The sequence below is a fragment of the Diadema antillarum genome, unplaced genomic scaffold, assembly GCF_040938485.1.
Source record: "Diadema antillarum isolate AM-2024a unplaced genomic scaffold, OU_Dant_1.0 seq00001793_RagTag, whole genome shotgun sequence".
NCBI lineage: Eukaryota > Metazoa > Echinodermata > Echinoidea > Diadematoida > Diadematidae > Diadema > Diadema antillarum.
In genome coordinates this window covers 61,697-85,200 of record NW_027272471.1, presented here as the reverse complement: position 1 = coordinate 85,200, position 23,504 = coordinate 61,697, and the positions used below count along the sequence as shown (strand labels likewise).

The following is a 23,504-nucleotide window of genomic DNA, read 5'->3' as shown; positions in this document are numbered from 1 at the left end:
AACTGAATCCCCATTTCTACAAAAACTATACCATCCCTTTAATGCTGATTTTTCATTTTGTATTTTGCCATTTTCCCCTCCCCCTTTCTGAAAATTGTTCAGTCAAGCGCATGCATTGTTTCAAGTGTCTTAAACTCAAAAAGTAGCAACAATGTTGGGATGCTTTCTTCAGGATGATTTACCATTTGTGTACTGAGAGACCTTCCCAGCTAGCTACATGCATTCACATGCAATATGTATGAGGATGTCCCATACGTAACGCATTTGTCCCATACGTAACATTATTTCAATGCCTAATAGAATATATTTCTTTTACTGTTTTTTCTTTTTTCTATGGTATTTAATTTCTCTAAACAATAAATTAGAACTTTCCAAAAGGGCATTAAAATATCCTTAGCAATTTCAGAAAAAACCTAAAAAAATGACCTCAATTTGTTACGTATGGGACATCTCATGATAGTGTTGTGTAATGATACACAAAGTTATCACTACCTCCTCCCATTCTATTGATGACTGGATATACACCACCAGTTCACCTCCACCAGTCAATGACCCCTACCAATACTCTCCACCTCATCCAGTGAGTCATCGACCTTCATCATCCCTTGAGTACTTCTAGCCCCATCTAATTTACGACCAGGCTAAGCCAAACCTAAACATCCTGCCGTTCCCCCATTGATTACTTTAAATAGAATTGTTGTTCATTCCAAATCCAAGAATACTACCTCCTTAATAAAACTAGTCCCGCCTTTGTTCCTATAACAACCAAAGTTTTGCCCAATTAAAACCCCTCTTTAACATGAAGACTCCACCCCCATTCACCCATTCATAGTGTGTCACAACAGTGTAACCAGTAACCAACAGTGTAATACTCATGATTGAATGTATGAAGAGATTGACAAGTTGTATAAGATGCAGAGAACAAGACTTAGATTCTGACGCTCGAAGACAGAGGATCGCCTCCAAAACGCCTCTCAAATAAAGTGCACATGGAAACTCAAATGAACTGTGTCGCCACTCATTTTTACTGTGATGTGTACCTCTCATAAATATTAACGATCCCAAGTAGCGAAACACCGCTACACAACATGGTGGAGAACCCGGCTTAATTGGAATAATTCATCACAAAAACATTGAGGAGAATCCAGTTTCTTTGACTTGACTGCTACGAGAACAAGGAAACACTGCTGATCAACATCAGCTGCTGCTAAGCGAAACAAAGTTGTGGAGAACTGCCATCTATAACCAATAAAGGGAGCAAAGTGCATCTTCCCAGGACCAGTTAATTTTTGTCTTGCTGTACTGTGGACGTCAAAGACTAATTGACGAAACTTATCATTGCACAATTTGCCAGCTCTGTAACAACCCTTCAGTAGACCCGCTGGATCAACATTTAGCAACCACCAGTTTTGCCTGACTGAACTTAAATTTCGACAAAACACTGCCATTCGATGACGAACCATCCACCAGAACAGAAGATGATTGATACCGACGACCCAGACGACGAACTACAAATTTGTACCCCTACTACTACAGGATTGACAGACTGATCACCCCACCGATGATGACAGCCAGACCTACTGTAGCTACCAGACAACGTCCATGATGTATGTTTCCGCGACCACGGCTGCACAACACGGACATCGCCAACTAGCATCGACACGCGACATAATCAACTCAACCCCAACAACGGACAACAACTAGCGCGACCCACAGCAATTTTGTAGATAGACACTTGGAATGACTGATTCATCCTGAAATTGATTTTCTGAACAGTAACACTTTGATTAGAACATACTTATTTCTTTTTTCTTTTTTTTTTGTAAATTTTACCTTGTTTCGACACATCCTCGGCATGCTATGTGTCAACATTTGTCAAATCCTTCAGTATGACCGGTAAGTGAAACACAATTTCATTGTTCCAATTTGAATGAGAGCGAGCATAAGAGTGGAATATGGAGTATACACTGCCTATTTAGAATTTGGCTAGATTATTGACACTCTGCACTAACTTCTATACCATTGGATGCTGCACTCACTATAGAGATAAACTCAATGGTATAATTTTACTCTCTTTTTTCAATAATCAAGAGTTTTTCATTTTGTTATTATAAAAAGTATTTAAAAAAATCACTACCAGCATGGTTCAACAACATGCACAACTAATATCCTTTCATTTTCACCATGTAACAATGACATAAAATGTGTCCTACCATAAAACTAACAGACCCAATTACATTTCCACTGAACCCAGACTTGACGACAGACAGAAGGAAATGCAATGTGCCCCCAAGGACCATTGCCGAGAAAAACAGTACTTGAACTGTTCACCCCTAACACTCCTGACCATACATAAATTGTATACATGGATATTGTAGCTGGACAGCTCAAAACAAAATGAAGTCGACAAGACCTAAAAAAAAAAAGAAAAAGAAAAAAGAAAAGAAAAAAGGACAAGACAAGTTGACCAGTTCAAGATATATCCTCCTCTGGCAATATTAACATGACCTAACCTACAGGTTAGACATACAGCTTTGTAGGACAGCACAAGGGTACTACACCTATACAGACCAAATTAGAGAAAACAATAGAAGACTGACCAATTCTCGCGATGATTGTATAACATGTAAATAGTCTCATGTATCTCTTTTATCTTCAAGTAGCATAGAGTTCCAGGCGAACTATAAAAAAAAATCATATTATTATGTGACCATGTTATGTTATGTTATGTTATGTTATATTCTTATGTTATGCAACTTCCTTTTAGTGTGAAACAAAGGCTATGTTAGGATAGTCATCCTTTCCGTTAAATGTTGACTACGATTATCTTTTGCAAGACAGTATGCTCAGTTTTGAACGATATTAATCATTTAATGGCATCAATTTGATGTGTAACGAGCTTGAATGTGCACTCGTTTATGATATTAACAAGTTTGAAAGTACTTGTTCAATCGTTCGTCAATTCGGCATTAGTATGGAAGAATATGGAAGGAAACCCTTGCTTAACAGGATAGGATTGATAGTGAATTCATTCTATGTTGATACTTCAATATGAAGTATATGGGCCCCTTTTAACATAGACGCTATGAATACCTTGAGTGCCCTGTTGACCTTCCACCATATTGATGAAATGTTCAGTAATAATTATGTTCTATTAAATTTGAAGTTATTTTCGCATATACTCTTTTGTGAAAGATTTGGTCAAATACAGTTGTAGTTAAACGTGGATGGATGGATGACATTTGACTCAATTTGATTGTTTGTAGTAATATATACCGTACATGTGACATGAATACATACAAGTTTGAAAGTACTTGTCATGAACGATTATTGTTTCATTAAGTGAACATTCATTTACTTGCAAGTTGAGACTAAACTTGTTAGAATTAAAGCAAGCTTGAAAGTGCTTGTTCCCTCGTTCATTTCATATTTTATTTTTTATCAATTGGGAAATTTGCATTTACCGGTATGCTTAAATAGGAAAGGTTTGTAAGCCATGACATTCTATGATAGTCCTTCAAAATTGAACGACATTTTGCCTGGATCATAGACTTGACTTTCATTCCTTGAGCGTTCCTATTATCTTCCCAATGAGTTTATTATGAAGACATATGCATGGATAGTGCATTATATACAAGCATTCAAGGTTGTCATTTAAATCAAATGTTTTATCCATCTGCACAGAATAATGACCAGCGAATTGTTTTACTTTATTTTGTGTTACCAGAATTGCCGTTGCGTGATAGGCAAAAATCACATTTAATGCTTTGTTTACAGTGCATAAGTCTGCACAACATTGTGTAAATACATGTATTATTATAGTGCATAAGTCTGCACAATTTAATTTGACTTGTTTTAAATCTGTATCCTAAAAATGGTATAGACATTATTGAATATGATATCTTAATTTGGTAACTTGAATAGTTCCCAAAATACAAACAAGACAAGGATATTTCACTCAATGGTAAAATAAGTTCATGTATCATACACCCCCTCGGCATGACTAAGTCTTTTAAGCAGAACTTAAAGAAGAACTTAAATGTCTTCATCGTGCATTTCATTTACAGTAAGTGGTTTAATTGATTTAATTGTAAATTATTATTGTAGGGATTTGAGCAAGAGAGAAAGTATGAAAGAGTCTGGAACAATGATAAACTGTTTCACAAGCATGTTTTGTACATGGTCAATCGCCTTTAATTTTGTCACCCAGTATATACTGATTTATTGTGTGTAAACCCATTCCCCCTCCAAAAACAAAAACAAAAACAAAAACAAAAACATAAGAGAGGAGTCTTCATTTCCAAACAAAAGGGATGTTGTGTAATGATACACAAAGTTATCACTACCTCCTCCCATTCTATTGATGACTGGATATACACCACCAGTTCACCTCCACCAGTCAATGACCCCTACCAATACTCTCCACCTCATCCAGTGAGTCATCGACCTTCATCATCCCTTGAGTACTTCTAGCCCCATCTAATTTACGACCAGGCTAAGCCAAACCTAAACATCCTGCCGTTCCCCCATTGATTACTTTAAATAGAATTGTTGTTCATTCCAAATCCAAGAATACTACCTCCTTAATAAAACTAGTCCCGCCTTTGTTCCTATAACAACCAAAGTTTTGCCCAATTAAAACCCCTCTTTAACATGAAGACTCCACCCCCATTCACCCATTCATAGTGTGTCACAACAGTGTAACCAGTAACCAACAGTGTAATACTCATGATTGAATGTATGAAGAGATTGACAAGTTGTATAAGATGCAGAGAACAAGACTTAGATTCTGACGCTCGAAGACAGAGGATCGCCTCCAAAACGCCTCTCAAATAAAGTGCACATGGAAACTCAAATGAACTGTGTCGCCACTCATTTTTACTGTGATGTGTACCTCTCATAAATATTAACGATCCCAAGTAGCGAAACACCGCTACACCGCTACACATCAGAGAGTCAACCTCTACTTGATATTGCTCTCTCTCCTGCATCTTGGTACTTCTATATTTTACTCTGATGTACGTACTCGTCATTTAACTTGTCATTGAACTTCATCATGATATTTCTGAACGATTGTGAATAAACACTTCGCATCGATGAAATGTACCAAAACTGTACCTGAGCTCCTTCATTTCTGCTTCATAATAATATTCCAAATGTAACACCACCCGTTACATTACATGGTGGAGAACCTTATATCGATCCTATATCGGAATACCTCATCATTACAACTCGACATCGCTTTTGGAAGGAGACTTTCACCAGACCATGCAGGCCGAGCATTAATAGGACCGTGGCAGCATGCGCAAAATTGTTGAAATGTTACTATAACAGATTTTTCGTCGACTTCGAAACTGCAGTGCTGAATCAGGCGATGGACTTCAACAATTAGACAGACAACAAACTTTGTGGTGACATGGCCTTTCCAAATGACGACTGATTGACGACCGACGACTTGAACCTCCACCTATTAACAATGATGATGACCGTGACCTGGATGGCGACATCAAGAAGACTTGGATGACGACGCATCGAGGACTACGACGACCACGACCTGAGGGACGTACGAGGAGGACCCATGACTGGTATTGACGCCGATGCAGCTCCAGGGAAAATTCTTCAAAAATGGACGCTTTGCTGAATAATGACTGACACATTTGACAACGATAGGACTACCAGACAGATTCAGGACCAGACACTTACAGTGTAAACACTAATAGCATTTTCAAGGATAATTGACTCTTAACTTGGAGGACTGATAGTTTGATTGCTTGTGATTATTTTCTTGTTTTTGGAATACTATACTATGCAATCATTTTGGGAATTGGAGACTTGGTTGAACCCTTTCACATTGGGTAAGTGGAACTTTGATTGTTATTACTGTCCCAGTGTGAGAGATATTTGAGAGCATGTTGATTTTGATTAGTGCTTACTGAGTTTGCATTATTTTATTTTGACTGGTTACAGCATTTGTATTTAATCCTCATGTGTTTCCTTTCATACTCATATTTGTTTGACTGTTATTACTGATCTTTGACTTTGATATTTGATTAGATAGGCTTTGTGTTACTCAATATTACACCATGACCACCAGTAGGACCCTCCGACAGACCGACTTTTTACCGACTAAATTTTCTGGCGGCCGACTAGATTACAATGACTGTACTGCCCATATTTTGACCTTTGAAGACTATTTAGACGCCCATGACATTGACTCGGACAAAGCTGGCAACTTGACGACTATACTTAAGACTTTCAAGCGGACATTAGAGGGACAGGCCAGACTCTGGATAGACAAATTGACTTTCACTACCTATGACGACCTAAAGACGGCTTTCACTAGGCGATTTAGCCCCGCCAAATCGACTTTTGCTAGGGTTACTGACTTTAACACCATGACTATGACTGATGGAGAGAGTGTCGAAACTTTTCTCCAACGACTCAGACAGACTGCCTCCTACATAGACTATGGGGAGAAGCAAATAAAGGACCGTTTACTTGCTGCACTGACCCCCGACTGTCGCGCCGCCATTCTTATGGCATCGCCGACATCAACGACCACCCCTGACGAGATAGCCGCGAAAGCGCAGCTTTTCATAGATCTTAGGACTGACACTACCCCGACAAAAGAAGTGACATTCGCAACCCAAGACGATGTCGACCTCCTAAGTGAGGAAATTTCCTCCCTTAGATTTAAAACCGAACAGAAAGACTCCCGAGGACGAAGACGAAATCGACATTCCCAACACAATGACTCTGACCGCAGTACCAGCCGCAGCGCTAGTAGGACTCGACATAGGGATGACCACAGCAGACATGAACGTAGTCTAAGTAGGGACCGACATCATTCTGACTACAGACGTAGTTTAAGTAGAGACAGACGACATGATAGTAGAGACAGACATCCTGGACGGCGCTCTCCTTCTCGTGATCGTTATCGGTCACAAAGCCGAGGACGCGACCAACGGTCTCGACCTCGATTCGCTGGCAAGTGTGACTATTGTCACATTCCTGGCCATTTTTGGAGGGATTGTCGGCATAGGTTGAGAGACATTGAACGCGAGAGACGACCCCAATATTACGGACCACCCCCACCCCACAGACAACAATACGATGACTATAACCGACATCATCATCGACATCAACAACAACAACAACATCATCTACAATACACAGGACAGTACTTTGACACACATCCCCAGGGTTTTCATTAAGGGAGGAAAATAGAAGCGCTCTCTATTCCACCTCCCAAAATGAACACCTCAGGCCTAGGGACGGACAAAAACTCAAATCGACATACTTAGGGACAGAGGACGTAGACCTGCAACTGACTAGTAATAACTTTGTAAAGGGACGAATTGACAGTGGTAAGCACATTTTCATTCTTTTTGACAGTGGTGCTACCAAGACATTGATTTCTGACCGCTATGTTAAATCAACTCCACATCTTTCCAACCTAAAGAGGCAGAGCGTGACTCCTACTCGATTTAAACTAGGGAACGGGCAGTTCCTTGAAGCGCGAACCGCGATTAAATTCAGAGTCACAATTCAAGGTTACAAATTCGAAATTTCTGCTTTAGTCGTTGAAAACCTTGTTGGTGTTGATTTGATATTAGGCAATAACACACTTTCGGACGTAGACGGGACTTTGACTTTCAGGGACCATAGGTTCAAAATCAAACGGCGTAGGATACCATTTTCCCCTACATCAAAGGTGAAAATCGAACCATTTGAGTCCAGACTCATGACACTACAGGGACATACACCTGCCCACTTACGTAACTCTGACGTCATACTGACTTCCAATGACTACCTCAGTAGGCACTGCCCATCAACAATGGTGGTAAAACTAACAAAAGGTGCGACTCAAATCATTGTGACTAATACTACTGACAGACCTCTACATTTCTCTAAGGGTAGGGCGATTGCCTTTCTCGACACTACTAACCCCGTACGTGTGACTGAGCCCCTCCCAGTAGATAACATAACTATGACCTTGACTGACAACACACATGCACTTTACTCCACTCAGCTTGACACCGCAGACAGTAACCTTGACAACCAGACTAGACAAGCAAACCTTGACAAATACCCCCACCTTGATCCCAATGACCCCATTGCTAACATGACTGAAGACCAAATCATTAGAGCCCATATTGACTTAAAGGATAGTGTGCTTTCTCCCTCTGAAAAGAATGAGTTGATACAGATCCTTAAAGACAACAGACCCGCATTCTCCCTCTATGGTGAGCTATCTAGTTGCCCAAACTTTGAAGTAGACATACACTTGACCAATGACGAACCATTTTTCATTCGACCATACTTTGCTACTGAACCTGACAAACGACAAATCGAAAAGGAACTGACCAAACTCGTGAAACTTGGTATACTTGAGGTTGGACATCAGGCATACACCTCGCCTGTGTTACTCATTGCCAAGAAAGACAAGACTGAAAAACGAGTAGTGACCGACTTTCGTTACCTGAACTCTAGAATTAGACGTATCAACCATCCCTTTCCCCTACTGTCTGAAACCCTTAAACGCATCGGACATGCTAAGACTAAAGTAATGAGTGTCATCGACCTCAAATCTGCCTTTCACTGCATTCCTCTCTCTAAACAAGCACAACAGTATACCGGCATTGCCTCCTATCATGGAGGAAAGCACTATTACTATAAACGACTTGCCCAAGGACTTAACATTTCACCCGGACTATTCCAAGCAAAAATCGACAACATTCTGGGCACCATTCCTAACTCCCACAATTTCTGCATTGCTCACCATGATGACATAATCCTATTTAGCCCTGACAAGACATCCCACAAACTCCACCTGACCAAAGTATTACAGGCCCTCTCTGACAATGGACTTAAAATCTCTCCTAAGAAATGTAAACTCTTCACCAATGACGTAGACTACATGGGACATAGGATAACTATTAACTCGGACGGTGAGGCTTGTTTTCGACCACTGAACAATAGATGCGCCTCTATACACAACATGACTCGACCCAAGACACCCAGACAAGTTAGACGGTTAATTGGTGCTGTCAATTATGTTGCAGGATTCTTCCCCAACATACAGTCTATTTTGAAGCCACTACACCAGCTTACCCGAAAGAGTAAGAAATTCAAATGGACTGACGAACATGAACGCGCCTTTAACAAAATCAAAGACCTCATGACCAAACCCCCTATACTACACATGCCTACGAATACCGGACGATTCACACTTTACAGTGACACATCACGGACTGCGACTGGATCTTACTTGACTCAAATCATCAACGGACATGAAAGAGTTATAGGCTATTACTCTAAAGTTCTCCCTGACGCTTGCCAGAGGTATAGTGTAACAGAACTAGAATTGTTTGGCCTTTTGATAAACATAACTGCTTTCAAACACTTGTTGCGTGGTTGTGAATTCAATGCATTTGTTGATCACAGCTCAATTGTTCAGATATTAAAGTCCAAAGATGAACCATCCACCACCCGCCTTCAGAAACTAATCTTGAAATTATCAGAGTACTCCTTTAAGATTGCATACAAGAAGGGTACCGAACTTGTCCTAGCAGATTTTCTGTCTCGCATACCAAGCGACAAACATGCCGAAATAGATCATGTAGTGCCCATTTCATTTAGTTTAGTTGATAATCATGACCTAGATCATCTTAATCCCATACAACCTGCCGAGCGTCCAGTGACACGCGCCTTTGCTAAAAAGATGGGTATTTCTGTTCCCAATCTTTATCCTGATAGACCCAAAACTAACAACCACAACAATATTGATACTGACACCGCCCCACCCCCTGAACCAATCATCACACCTGCACCCAATAACAATACCCCACATTCGCATGAACCGGCCAATCAGAGATCAGCATTAGACACACCCCCTGACCTGCCCCCAACTACGACACACTTTGCCCCACATGACCATAACAGAACCCACACACAGAAACCAACACCTAAAGCTCCGAAGCGAACAGAACCTAGACTGGTGGACAAACAAAATGAGTCACCGTGTACACAAACATACAGGGATGTGCCCCCAGACTTGTTTACAGCCCCTAAGCCACTGATCTCAAATGTTGAGCAGATTGTTGCTCCACATATACCCAAACAACATGACATAGACAAAGTACTAGACTTGATAAAGAGAAAAATCATCCGTGACTACAACCTGCCCATTGACATACGAAGACTTAAGACAGAACAAGAGACATCTCCATTTTTCAAACCGATCTATGACTTTCTAGCCCATGACATATTACCTAGTGACAAAAAGGCAGCGAAAACAATTCAGCTGAAAGCTGAGCAATACATCCTATGTGATGGTGTATTATTCCGCCTTTTCTTTGACAAGACTGACGACTTTAAACTACAACTTGCTGTACCAGAATCACTGACTGATGTTATCATTTCACAATACCATGACAACCTACTTAGCAACCACCAAGGAACAATGCGCACTTACTTGACAATACGACGTAATTACTATATGCCACAGATGTTTGACAGGGTACAAAACTATGTCAAAGCTTGCCTGAGATGCCAACAGTTCCGTGGCAAACCAGACAAGTTACGCCCATTTCACACTCGTGTACCTGACTCCTATCGACCCTTTGACAGAATAAGCCTTGACTTTAAGACCATGCCTACCTCGGCAACTGGTTTTAGACATTTGATGGTCATTTGTGACGAGATAACCCGCTTTGTTATTTGTGCCCCACTTCGCACTCTCGATGCCGAAACAATTTGTGAGGCATTGATACAAAAGGTTATCTGCATTTTCGGACCCCCTTCCTGCCTTGTGACTGACGCAGCAGCCGCTCTCACAGGCAAACTACTGACTACACTGTGTACCGCCCTGAACATTGATAGGAAAGTGATTAGTGTTGCAAACCACGGCAGCTTACAAGTTGAACGCCACATTCGAACACTCTCTGACTTCCTCAAGGTGAACTTGAACCAATTTGGAACAGATTGGGTTCGGTTTATTCCCACTACTTGCTATGCCTACAACTCATTCTCTTCCCCTCATCTAGGTGACCACTGCCCTTACCAACTTGTATTTGGACGAGACCCCCCAACCATGACTAACTTGACCTTCAACCCAATGTCTGGTCTGACCCAGACTTATGACGAATATGTTTCCCATCTCAAACGGAAATTTGACCAGATCTCTCACACGATGCTTTCGCTCCAAAGGCGAACTCAAGACAAGCAGAATGTCGCCATTACAAATAAACTACGACAAACTCCTATTTATTCAGTAGGCCAGCTAGTCTATTTGTACAAGCCAACTTCTTCCTCCCTCACTGCAAACTCGAGAAAGATTGCAGCTGCTTGGGTCGGACCTTTAGTTGTGCATGAAGTGCTCGATAGAACCCACTTCATTCTCTCCACTCTCAAAGGTGAAATTCTGCGAGATATCTTCAACTACAACAGGTTGAAACCCTGTTTCATGAAAGCATCGGATGAGAGGAAACCCATCACCCACCTCCAGCGACTGAAAGAGGCACTTGGAAAGACAGTGACCCCTGGAGACGGTGAGACCTCTGACAAACCATCAGTAAATTTTATTGATGAGCATGACCACACCCCTCCTGAATGCACTGCTGATCACATCATGTGCTTTCAGACGACAGACCCAATCCAAACATCTGACTATGTGACATCCATCACCCCTAACAACGGAATAGCCGCCCCAACCCCCCTACGACAAACTGACCTTGAACGACAATTTGACCTTCTAACAACTGCCCCTTCTGACAATGACATAACCCTACACCGAGGACGATTTAAGAACGGGCAATTGCAAGTACTGACTTCATTCATTAGGACTCCGACTGACGGTAATAACCCCAAAGAGGTTAGATTTTGGTGGAACATAGGACTGTATACAGACACAAGTAACTTGATAAGACAAATTCTGATTGAAAGAATCATTCCTGTCACGGGAACACCAAAGAAATATATGAAACGATTATACACATAATTTTCTTGATAAGCTTTATAAGTCTAAAGCTGTATATGATATATTTCTTTGTCATTTTATGATTTGTTGTATTTGTTGCTGAAGTAATATACGTAACTTTCACATTATTAATCTCATTGCCAAAATAATGAGAATATAAGCTTTGGAATCCCTTTTCAAGGCTGTGTAATTGCATGTTATATTATTGTATCAAATTAATTGTCTTGACACTGATTGGAGAAATTTGAGTTTAAACTCGTTTTTAATAAACAGACTTGAAAGTGTCTGTTCTTTCGCTTACTTCTATTGTTATCAATTTGGAGAAATTTACTTTCTTATCGAGTGAGGTTTGAGAGTCATATTCTTCTGTGTACATCCTTCACTGAAGTGATAATTCCTAATAGGCCGCACAGATAGCTCTCATACCTCGAGCGCACTCGTTACCTCTCCGCTGATACTCAATTAGATGCTTGGAAATTAGCGTCTGCGAGAATGACTCAAATTCTTGATTATGATTTGATATACTTGTAGTATTAATTTTCGCTGATATTTCCTGATTTGCTCTTTTAATCATGAATTCCTATTCATGCATATTTTGTGCTGGTTTAATTTTCCTTGTTTGATAATTGAGCATATTGAAGTTATAAATTATAGTCATTGCTCAGTTGTTATTTTTATGGTTGAAGAAATTGACCATTTTAGGATAATTATGTTGAAGAATATTGCATTAGTTTTGGTTACTTTATTCACTGTATCTCATTGTAAATAGATCATCATTATGTTATTTAAATGTGTGAGAGTGAATGTGTGAAAGTGATAGTGGGACAGTAATGATTTGAGTTCCACTACCTACCATTCATTTGTTTTTATTTATAATATCTATCATTTTGTTTTCCAACATTCAGATTCTGGAAATCCCAGAAACCTCTCTATGTTCTGATTTGTTCGTAATATTTTGACCCCCCCCCCCCCCCCCCCCCCCCCCCGAGCCTTGTTTCCTAACAAAAGGGGATGTAATGTATATTTAGGATATTTTGGGGATAACTTCCTGTTCATTAACAACTCAACTTAAATTCCCTTGTTTTTGTAAACTCACCTCAGAATATAACACCAAGATTATTTACTATTAATTTCCTGTCTTTAATTACCCTTGCTTGATGTTTACATCAAGGAGTCATTCAATCACCCTTGTAACAACCCTTCTTTGTCCCTGGTTTAATTACCCAAAGATTATATACACACACACCTTGTGAACCACCAGACTCTTTGTCTGCCCCTTATCTTATAATACTTCCTCCTCCACAAAAGAATCCCCCTCTTTTAATTGGTCAAACATCACCCCTTAGGACAACCCCTTTGGTCACTCTTTTTAGTTATCCCTTTTTGATTGGTTGTCTTACCAAAATTCTCACCCATCACCCATTGAACATTTCCAAGTTTGGTGTTCTTTCCAAGGCCCCAAGAGAGATGATGATTTCGACATCAGAGAGTCAACCTCTACTTGATATTGCTCTCTCTCCTGCATCTTGGTACTTCTATATTTTACTCTGATGTACGTACTCGTCATTTAACTTGTCATTGAACTTCATCATGATATTTCTGAACGATTGTGAATAAACACTTCGCATCGATGAAATGTACCAAAACTGTACCTGAGCTCCTTCATTTCTGCTTCATAATAATATTCCAAATGTAACACCACCCGTTACATTACAATAGGACACGAGCTAATTTGCATAATCATTTGCATAATCCCTAAATTGTTATACCAAGTTAAACTATTTGATGAACTTCGTATGTCCACATATTAATCAAATATCATTTGCTTTCCTTTGAATTAATATGAATTTCTATAAATGTCCCATACGTAACGCTGTGTTTCACATTTATGCAAATGAAGCCCTTGAAATTTGCATAAACTTACATAATATCATTTTTTCCTCCATGGAAATCAAAACTTCAACTCATAAGCTTCAAAATGAAACCAAACATGTCAACATTGAGCAAAGATGAAATTTTGCCTTCTGAGGGGACCTTATCTTGGACTTGCCCTATACTATTCAGCCCTTCTAGCCCTGCTCCTCCTACACCCCACCTCTCTTCACTTCACTCACCAGCTCTCGTTGATCTTCCTGCACTAGGTCCATCTTGTGAATGAGGCAGAAGATTTTGGCATTGGGTGATCGTTGGAGGATTGCCTCTAGACACGACTGGTAGTAGTGCATGTCTTTGTCAAGCTCACGACTCTCCACATCAAACACATAGATGAGTACTTCCACATTGGCGAAGATGTTATCTTTCTGACTGGTGAAATAGTTCTCCATAAAAGCCTCCTGTCTACAGGGAAGAGACCACAGAATGTTACTGGGACACTCAAGTGTAAATTGTAATACAAATTTATATAATTAACAGCATTCATTTTAATATAAGTTTGGCATTAATAGTTCACTTGATACAAGATACTTAATATGATGCACAGTCAACTAAAAAGCATTGCATGCATGGTTTTGTAGGTGGTCATAACTGAAATACAAATGCATTTCAAATGTGTATTTCAAATGTATTCAAGTATCCCTCACAGACTCCATATGTAGGTCTATCTCTACAAGTCATTACGCAGTTATACTTGGTGCCCCATAAATAAGAAGTGATTTCAAACTTCAGTCATGGAAACAAAAACAGAAAGATACATCCTACTTGTATATTGTGTACTATAGCTTTCAATCAACAACACTTCAGCTATAATTCAGATTAGGAAATAGCAAACTTCAGCTGCAATTATGACACTGGCAATTGCCACAGTGATACCATCTGTAATACCTGTAATGATAATATCATCGTTATAATGAGTCCAACACTAACATCAACATTACAATATGTGACCCTGCACCACAAAACCAACAAAAAGTCGCCAGACATGGATTTTTAGTTATGGGCAGACTCTGAAAATTAAAGCAGACTTTAAGCATTAACATGATGTATAACTCAATCCAAATGGACTCTCCTAACCTATCTAAATATTGTAAAGAAAGCACATACTCTGGAAAAGTGTGAACCGAGAAAACAGGCTCTGAAGTACAGGGTCTATTCAAGAGCTAAATCTTAACCAAGCTGTGCTAGCTGTGTGATGAATGGAATCAAAAACAGGATGTTAACTACCGTAGCAACAACAATTAAGGGATTATTAGACTGAAAGCTGGAATTGAGCAGGCTCTATCAACACATTCTGTCCATGATTACTGCCAACTTTCAAAGCAGAAGCATTATGCTTTCAAATGTTATCAAAGTTGAAAGTGGAGAGTGTGCAAATGATTTTCAAGAAATAAAAAGGGGCCTCTAAGACATACCTGGGCCCCGTTGCTAGAAACTTTGCGTTTAAACGCAACTTGCAACTGATTGTCACTGGCCAATCAAAATAACTGTTGCATGCATGTCTTCTTAATAGGGCAGACCCTGAGCCAATCAGAACGGTTGTTTCAAAATTAGCAATTATTTGCAATTGATTGCAACTTTCTTGCAACGGGGCCCTGGTCACACTATTCTACCAAAAAAAGGGTTTACAAAAAACTGCTGAAAACCCATTTTCCCATTCATTTCATGATCCCAAACTCAAGAATTAGGCAGAAGAAGAATAGCTCTTTCAGAAAATGTGGAAAACTAAAAATTGACTTGGTTGACCTGTTTCACCTTTTTTTCTTTTAGTCTTCATGTAAAATCAAGGGGTGCGACTCTTTGTTGGTGTTGGGATGCACAGTCACATATAGACAGTAGCACCAATATTACATTAATATCACATTCCATGTCATTGCCATTTCTGTACATTGCATAACATAAGAAAGATTTCACCACTTCTTTATTAACATTATTGGTGTATGAAACAATGTTTAACATAAATCAAGTAACAACTGTTCATTCTGCAATCAATCATCGCAATAAAACACTGCAGTTCAAAGGTCTATAGTAACTTACCATGAAGCGACAAAAATATCAGTGTTTGATGAACATGCATTGTATGAATATTCAGTAAACACAAAACATTCTCAGTGCCGAGTTAAAACAGAGATTATGCACAATATCTAGGCTCTACAAAACAGACATAGTATACATTTAGGGAACTAAAGTTTTGCAAAAGAAACTAAAATAAATGTATTCCATCTGTATTAGTATTGCTTGATATAGTAACTGCATGTTACTATTGCAGGAGCTGTCCTACAAGTAATTTAACTGTCATTACGGCACAGGCTGGTGTGGATAGGAATAATATTAAATATAATAAATCAATCATGCATGTAAAGAATTAGAAGAAAAAATAATTGTGGCTCCACAACTGACAAAGTCAATTTCAGATTACCGTCAGTTTACAATGTACCGGTACCACTGTACTTACCCTCCACAGTCCCACAAGTTAAGAACCAAGTTGCCGAGAAATCTGACATGAGAGTGCTCCACATCAACTGGTAGAGACAAAGGAATGGTGACATTGAGAGTAGTGAGCTCTTGTTGTTTGTCAACTGATAGAATCACTGCCTACTTTATTCTGAGCATGCTACATGTACCATAGATTTCCTTATTCATGCTAGAGAGTTAGCAAATAGAAAAGCAAAATTACAGTTGGTCAGCAAATTCCCGAGTAGCAAGTCTCTTAGTCAAATCAAATGATGATTAAAAAAAAAAAAAAAGAATCTCTGTGACATAAAGTCCACTTTGTTCCTTGGCACATTTTCAGTTTCAATTTGATGCCTAGCTCATAGAAGCTACAGTATCACCTCAAAGCCACACTGCGCCCTTGCAACTGAACTGCTTGCAATTGTTGCCACATTACATCTAGCTCAACAGCAAGGGCTTTCCAAACATGACGGTGGGAAGTAAAGAGAGATATTACCGGTACTCAAAGGGTGAAGGTTCGGGTGTAAGTTTCTTCAATTTGTCTCCCTCTACAAATTATCTGTGATCTGTAAATTAACAAACATGTCGGAAAAAAAGAACCAGTGGGACTCAAACCCGGAGACAAATTGGAGAGCTCTTGATTTCATGTGGATGGTTATAAATCAGCTGTACAAATTTTTCTATCTGATTGTTTTAGTCTTCAATTAGGCCTCATATTTTTGTCATGATTGCATCAATTTGCCTGTCCTAAGCCACTCTTAATAGTTTGGATAATTTTATAACCATTGAGTGATTAGTGCAGGCATGTGTGCCAATCTGTGTATAGAGTATGTCTGCTTTCAGGCAATATGTAGCAACACCCAAGTCAAATGCGCAAAGGTGTGATTTAAGCATTTACATTGTACAGCACAGTTCAGTGTCTCACACTGAGGCATGGCACAATAAAGTCCTATCAATGGATCCATTGGGTGATTTCAAGTTCGGTGCTAGTGCTAGTGCTATCTCAGCACTAGCACCGGCGATAAAACCGAACTTGAAATCACGTCGGTGTTGGGAGTTGACCTCAAAATTATGACGTATTTCCGGTTGCTAGTGCTGGGCTCGGTGTTGAATGTCGTCTGCTGAACCGAGCTCCCCCATTTGTGTTCGTGATTTACAATGCTGTACATGCTTTTTTCCCCATTGACTAACACTAGCCCCTAGGGATTGTCATTTTCTTAATTTCATGTTCGGTGCTGGTGTTAGCGTTGCCGTGCAAGACCCGTATTCACTTCCATAATAGATGCATGTTTTATGTGCAAAGTCTATGCTAATGAAGTGGCAGCCCACGTAAAGAACACGAACACTCCAGACATGGCTACAACCTGTATCAAATCTGAGCCTGGGAGCAAAATAAAGATACAATGTTATTGTGTTCTAAAGAACGGATGAAATTTGTGGCATTTTAATTAGTCTTCCTCATTATGTGTCTAAACCTAAGCAGTCATTGCTACATCTTTTGACATTTGACTTTAACCATGCGCCATCACTTTTTTTGTCGCACAATTCCCGCGGACCTCACGGTGCTGTGATACCAACAGCTAGTGGGGGTGATCGATAATTTTGATCGGTATCGCTTCGTTAATCTGACCGTCGGTGTTGGAGCTGAATCGGGGGCTAGCACTAGCACTAGCACCGAACTTGAAATCACCCATTGTTTCAGTCTCAATGTGTAATATAAAACTGTTTAGGGGGCATGTCCGCAGACTCTTCCCACTGATGCTGGTACTATAAATTGTCTGGACATGAGTCTTTACTATACTAGACAGAAACACAGAGATGACGTTCAACATAAAATATACAGTTTTGTTCTATATTGGGCTTAGATTTTTGTGAGATACCAAGAAACCACTTACAAATGAAACAATACTGAGCATATCCTTATAATTTTGTATGAAGAATTCAAAGTTTCTTAGATGAAAATCAGTTTTGGAATTGCTGAGACATCCAAACAAAGTAAAACAAGGTAATCCGAATAACAGGTTGGTTCCACCTTTTATTAGGATTGTTCTATTCTAAATATATCGGCCATTTCAAAACCAATTTTCATCAAATAAGTGTTGAATCAGTCTTGGAATTACATGCTCTTTCATTTTTCATAAGAGGTTTCTCAATATCTCATTGGTCAAAAAATGTTAGAAACCTGAAGTTAGGTCTCAACCAATACTATACGAACCCGAAGGCTTAGACACTAAAGTTGGTACAATTTGTATCTTACTTGTAGCCCCCAATCTCCTTGTATCCCTGGCAATGTAGTTGGCAAAGATGATTGACCGCATGCTGGTCTTGCCTGACCCACTCTTGCCCATTAGCAACACCTGCATCGTAACAAAAAGATGAGTAAACACAGAGTTAAACACAGAGAAAAGATAGAGAAAAATACTCCAGAAAGCTACATGCCTGTTTTAAGAGTAATGCAATCTTTTCACACTTAATATTTTTTTTTTCACTGTAGACATGTGATTGGAAATCCTGCATTTACAACAAAATATTAATGTGTGTCTAAGCTTGACCATATTCATTTCACATATCAACACAAAAACATGTGGTGAAGATCTATAGAAGTACAGTATTTTTTTTTCTGAAAACGTATCTTGCTACAGATAAAATGGTGTATGTATGACAAGTCTTAGGGTGAAAGCAAGAGAGGGGTGAAGGTTGAGGTGTGAATTTTCCTTAATTTTGTCTCCTTCTGCTTAATAATATCTTGCCTTCATTTGATAGGCTTTGTCTCTCAATACATATTATGTATCAATGTCATTTTGTAATTTCAGAGCTTGGGTATTTGTTCCAAGTTCATCACGTCACTGCCAGCAACCAGAGATACAATGTAGCCTGGTGGTAGTGTTGCTGCCCTGAAAGCAGTAGATGACAGGTTCGAATCCAACTGGTTCCTTTTTCCTGCATGTTTTTTAACAATCATAGATCAGCAGTTGCAGTCTTATGAATTTCACTTGTAGAGGGAGACAAAAACTTAAGAAACTCACACCTCAAGTCTTAGGGTACTATGAAGCTGTGCTTCATGGCTCTCTCACAAATCACAATGGACAATCCAGGCTCCAATGATGTCACAATTAACTGATGGCTCAATTCGCTGAGGGGAAAAAAATGGGAGGGGGGGGGGGGGCATGCACATAGACATTACGTCTCATCTCATATGAATCAAGAATTCAAGCCGACCAGGCAGATGAGTACATGTACTGCTAGTGCTTACAATGGATCATGAAAGAAGTCTGTAAATAGCGAAGCAGTTGTGCTGCAGTGTACATATTGACATTTTATCAGTATAAAGTTTGTAGGATATATAGTGAAGAGTTTTGTCGTCTATGGCTGCACAAATAGATGGGAAGTAAGCAAGAAAATCAGATTTTATAGAATACTGCCCAAGTGCAAACACTTCATTCCAAGAGATACGAGCAGCTTGACTATCGGCCATCAACTGACAAGATTACAACTGAAATGTATAGTGATCTCACTGAAAAAGATGAAGAGATGCAGGGGTCTCGCGCTCACCTGATGTACATGTATGCTGTCCACAAAAGTGATTATGGATGGACGGACGGACAACCCAAAAAATAATGCATCCTGCTACGTTTTGTGGCGGAGCCATAAAAATGTGACAGTTTAATGGCTTACTAATCTACAAAATATGTAGGTCATAGCCAGTCACACACAAATTACATGTTGTACGAGGCAAGGACTCAGGCCATGCAAGCTGTGGGATTTTCAGAGCGAGCTTGCATACATGTACGTATGCACCGGAGGAGATTTGGGGATATCTGTACACAGCATGGCTTGTGCGCTGTCTGCGCTGGATGCCACGGGACTCTTGCCCAAAGGCTGGTGGACAGCGGAATTCATGAAGAAAGTGAACCAATAATACTTACAAAGTGGTTAATTTGCCATTAAATTCAAGTACCTACCTACTCTATCACTCAGTGTGAAATAGTAATTAGGAGTATTAAAGTTATATGCACGAGATCAAGTTAGTTCTGATTTATTTTCCTCTTCACAAATCTTTAATAACATTACCTCAGACTACAGCTTCATGGAGCTGATTTGCGCGAGGAGAGGGTCCTCCGCAGAAAAAAGTATCACAGATTTTGAGTCAAATCAGGCCGCGAGTTGATACATAGGTGCAGCAGCCCTGCATTGAGCGAACCCGCTGGCACCTATTTTGATTAGTCGCTGCACATCAGTTGATTAAAACTTAATTTTTGTCAAAAAATGCAGACAGAATTTTTTCTTCTTTTCATCATGGAAAGTGGACATGTGTGTTTAACAAAAAATCATGGTGTGCGAAGCTGCGACAATTTATATGTCAGATGAGATGGATGAGAATTGAACCAGGGGCTCCATGAGCACGTCCCCCCCCCCCCCCCCCCCCCGCCCCAGGAGGCCTCATGATGAGCATGGCCAGGGTGCTCATGAGGCGGAGGGATCCTTTATAAGAGGGAGCGGCTGCAGCCTGCACCCCTCATGTGTGAGCAGGTTTCCTTTACTGATACTGTACATGTATTACCGAATATGTTGTATTGCCTACCTGCTGTGAACAGGCGCATGGCCACAAACTGCGACAATTACTTTACGCCCAAGATGTGACAAAAGAAAAAACAATTAATCACAAACATCATAAACATAATTTATAGATTCACGTTGATCCATGATACAGTCTAGTATAAAGTCTAGATGATCTACACAGCAGAAACATTGCCAATTGCACTGATAGTAAATTTAATTTCTCGGGCAGCTGGCATGCATGTCATCTATGAGTATGATTTAATGACATCACGTGATTTGTGCCGTGTCAACGTTGACTTGGCACAGATCAGTCTTGTTGTTGACCGACAAGTATGTCTACGGCAAAACACTTCTCATTTAGGGTCTATAATAATGACATTTGCTGGGTCAGTTCGCAGCAAATGTCATTATTATAAATGAGAAGTTTTTCGCCTTATTAAGTTAGACATCCTTCATGTCCTTGTCGGTCAAAGATCAGTCATCACAACTACAAGCTTAGCTTCAGGCTTCAGCCAGAAAGTATGGTGCTGGTGGAAAGGAAGTCACGCGCTTTGTTTGAGGCGACACCGCACCGATGACCGGTAACCTGTCTGCACAAAATCTGAGATCACAACACGAGTACTGTAGACTCTACCGTGATTTGGTGGTGGTATTGACGATTGTCCCTACATTTATAACATAATCCAAAGCAGTAGAAATAGACGAAATCTAGAGATTGTCTGGATACTAGTCTTACTAGACTATAAAATTTACTCAGATACTCATGGGGCATGATGATACTCTCTCTAGAATCTAAATGGGTAGATCTATCTAGATTCTAGACACAGTAACGTTACGGAGTGGCGAAGTCACGAAGAGCGATCCAAGTATCATACCACATTATGGAATGGCATGGAGGTTATCGATGTGATACATTATTACATGATAAAAATCCTGAATTCAAAGACAAAGTGACAAGCTTGACATTTTGTTCTATAAAACAAATGACGCAATTCCACAGTGCAATGACACTCACCTTTTTCTTAATTTTGGAGGACATAATGACAGTGTTGTCAGGAACCTGCTCTAACGGTGTTACTTTTGGAGTGGAGGTTCAGTTGACTGTGTTCCGCGAGTGAGTATCACGAGTGCGAGTCGAGTAAGCACTCTTGCACTGAGTTTATAGTCGATCGGGCATTCATGTGACATGTAGGACCTACCTTTGCACAGTGATGAAGTGTCGAGGTTTTGCATTGGTGTGCGTGTTGTGTGTGTAGTGTACTAGACTCAGTACATCACCACTGATCTCGCTCGTGCCCGAAACGCAAAGCGCAAGTACTAGCGAGCTCTCATGGAACGCCATGTGTTGCAAAAGTTGAGAAACCTTTTAAATTTACCAGAGGTTTGAAGCCACTGAGCAGAGGGTTTTTTTTCTTTGCTATAGTGCAAAATTAAAAACTACTGATCAGAGATGTCTAACTTTGCATGAGCAAAGACAAACTTATGATAAGTAGTTTTAACTCTGCACGTACATCTCGAAATTTGTGAAGAGTAGCTTTATCTCTGCACTAAAACATCTGTTCTAGCAGGGAGGTGTAAGCGTATATGCGGAGGCTCCAGAGCATGACAATGAGTGCGTAACAGTCATGTCACTGTAAGTTGGTAATCCAAACCGCTCTTTGATATCATTATGGAGACCAAAGAAAAGGTTCTTGGCTTTTACAATTCTAAGATGTATTTCAAAAGGTAATGTACAAATCCTGTACGAAATTTGGTTATAATCTTGCACGGAACAACTTCAATCAGTTTTTTCTTCAAAGTTCCTTGTTATTAATACCTCGGACTGAAAAAGGACGGGTGTTAACATGATCTCACTAAAAATGCTTAACCATCTTGCGCATATAGATTTGTGCATAACATTGTTTGTCAGGTTTAGCAGGGAATTGCATTTTAAATCTTTCCAATTAAGTAATTGGCTAATGCGCGCTTCTGCGTGTTTAGCAGCATTTTGCAGTTTACAAAAATGACATTTTCTTCGCGTGTCCTATATTCTTTGCACACTCAACAATAGAAATGTCATCAAGGTGGCTGGTTTTCCTGGGCACTATTTCACTATTCTCCAAAATTGATCTACAGCTTTGTATTTCATTTACTTTCCAGTGATAATTATACGATTTCTGTAAACTGACTCAACAAATCAGTTAGCTACCCCGTTTCTTCCGAAACTACGAACAATCTGCTTTTAGTTATTGGGTTCGATACATTCATCAACAGAATGAAATGCCTCAGAGCCTACGAAATATATCGTTGATGGATCCAGAAGTTCAAAATTACCATATTATGAAAGGACATCTTTATTGTTCCGAATAACCCCAAAATAAATGTCATTTGGAACGAAATGTCCCGTGTGATAATTTAAGTGTATGTGATAAACTTGAAAATATGGGGGTTACTGGCATAGAACTTGAGTGGTTCGAGAGTTATCTCTCGAACCGGAGAATAAGGACGTCAATCAATAATACCCTTTCGGATGAAAGATTATTAACCAGAGGAGTGCCACAAGGATCCTTGTTTGGACCGTTGTTGTTTAGTATATTTA

The 23,504-nt window shown here is 39.7% G+C and overlaps 2 protein-coding genes across 2 annotated transcripts in view; one reads left to right on the top strand and one right to left on the bottom strand.

Annotated features, from left to right (window-relative positions):
* The window catches only part of LOC139712328 (ras-related GTP-binding protein A), a 28,137-nt gene extending 6,069 nt beyond the window's left edge, over window positions 1-22,068 (bottom strand). The window contains exons 1-4 of the mRNA XM_071624166.1: window positions 21,942-22,068; window positions 18,624-18,723; window positions 16,368-16,434; window positions 14,095-14,317 (exon numbers count right to left, since the gene is read on the bottom strand). Coding sequence (XP_071480267.1) covers window positions 14,095-14,317; window positions 16,368-16,434; window positions 18,624-18,723; window positions 21,942-21,965 — 414 coding nt within the window. The 5' untranslated portion in view covers window positions 21,966-22,068. The remainder of the gene's footprint in view (window positions 1-14,094; window positions 14,318-16,367; window positions 16,435-18,623; window positions 18,724-21,941) is intronic.
* On the top strand, window positions 6,084-7,047 carry LOC139712326 (uncharacterized). The gene is made up of 2 exons (XM_071624164.1): window positions 6,084-6,783; window positions 6,950-7,047. The coding sequence occupies exons 1-2, from the start codon at window positions 6,084-6,086 to the stop codon at window positions 7,045-7,047; spliced, it is 798 nt and encodes a 265-aa protein (XP_071480265.1).
* Window positions 22,069-23,504: the final 1,436 nt, after the last annotated feature.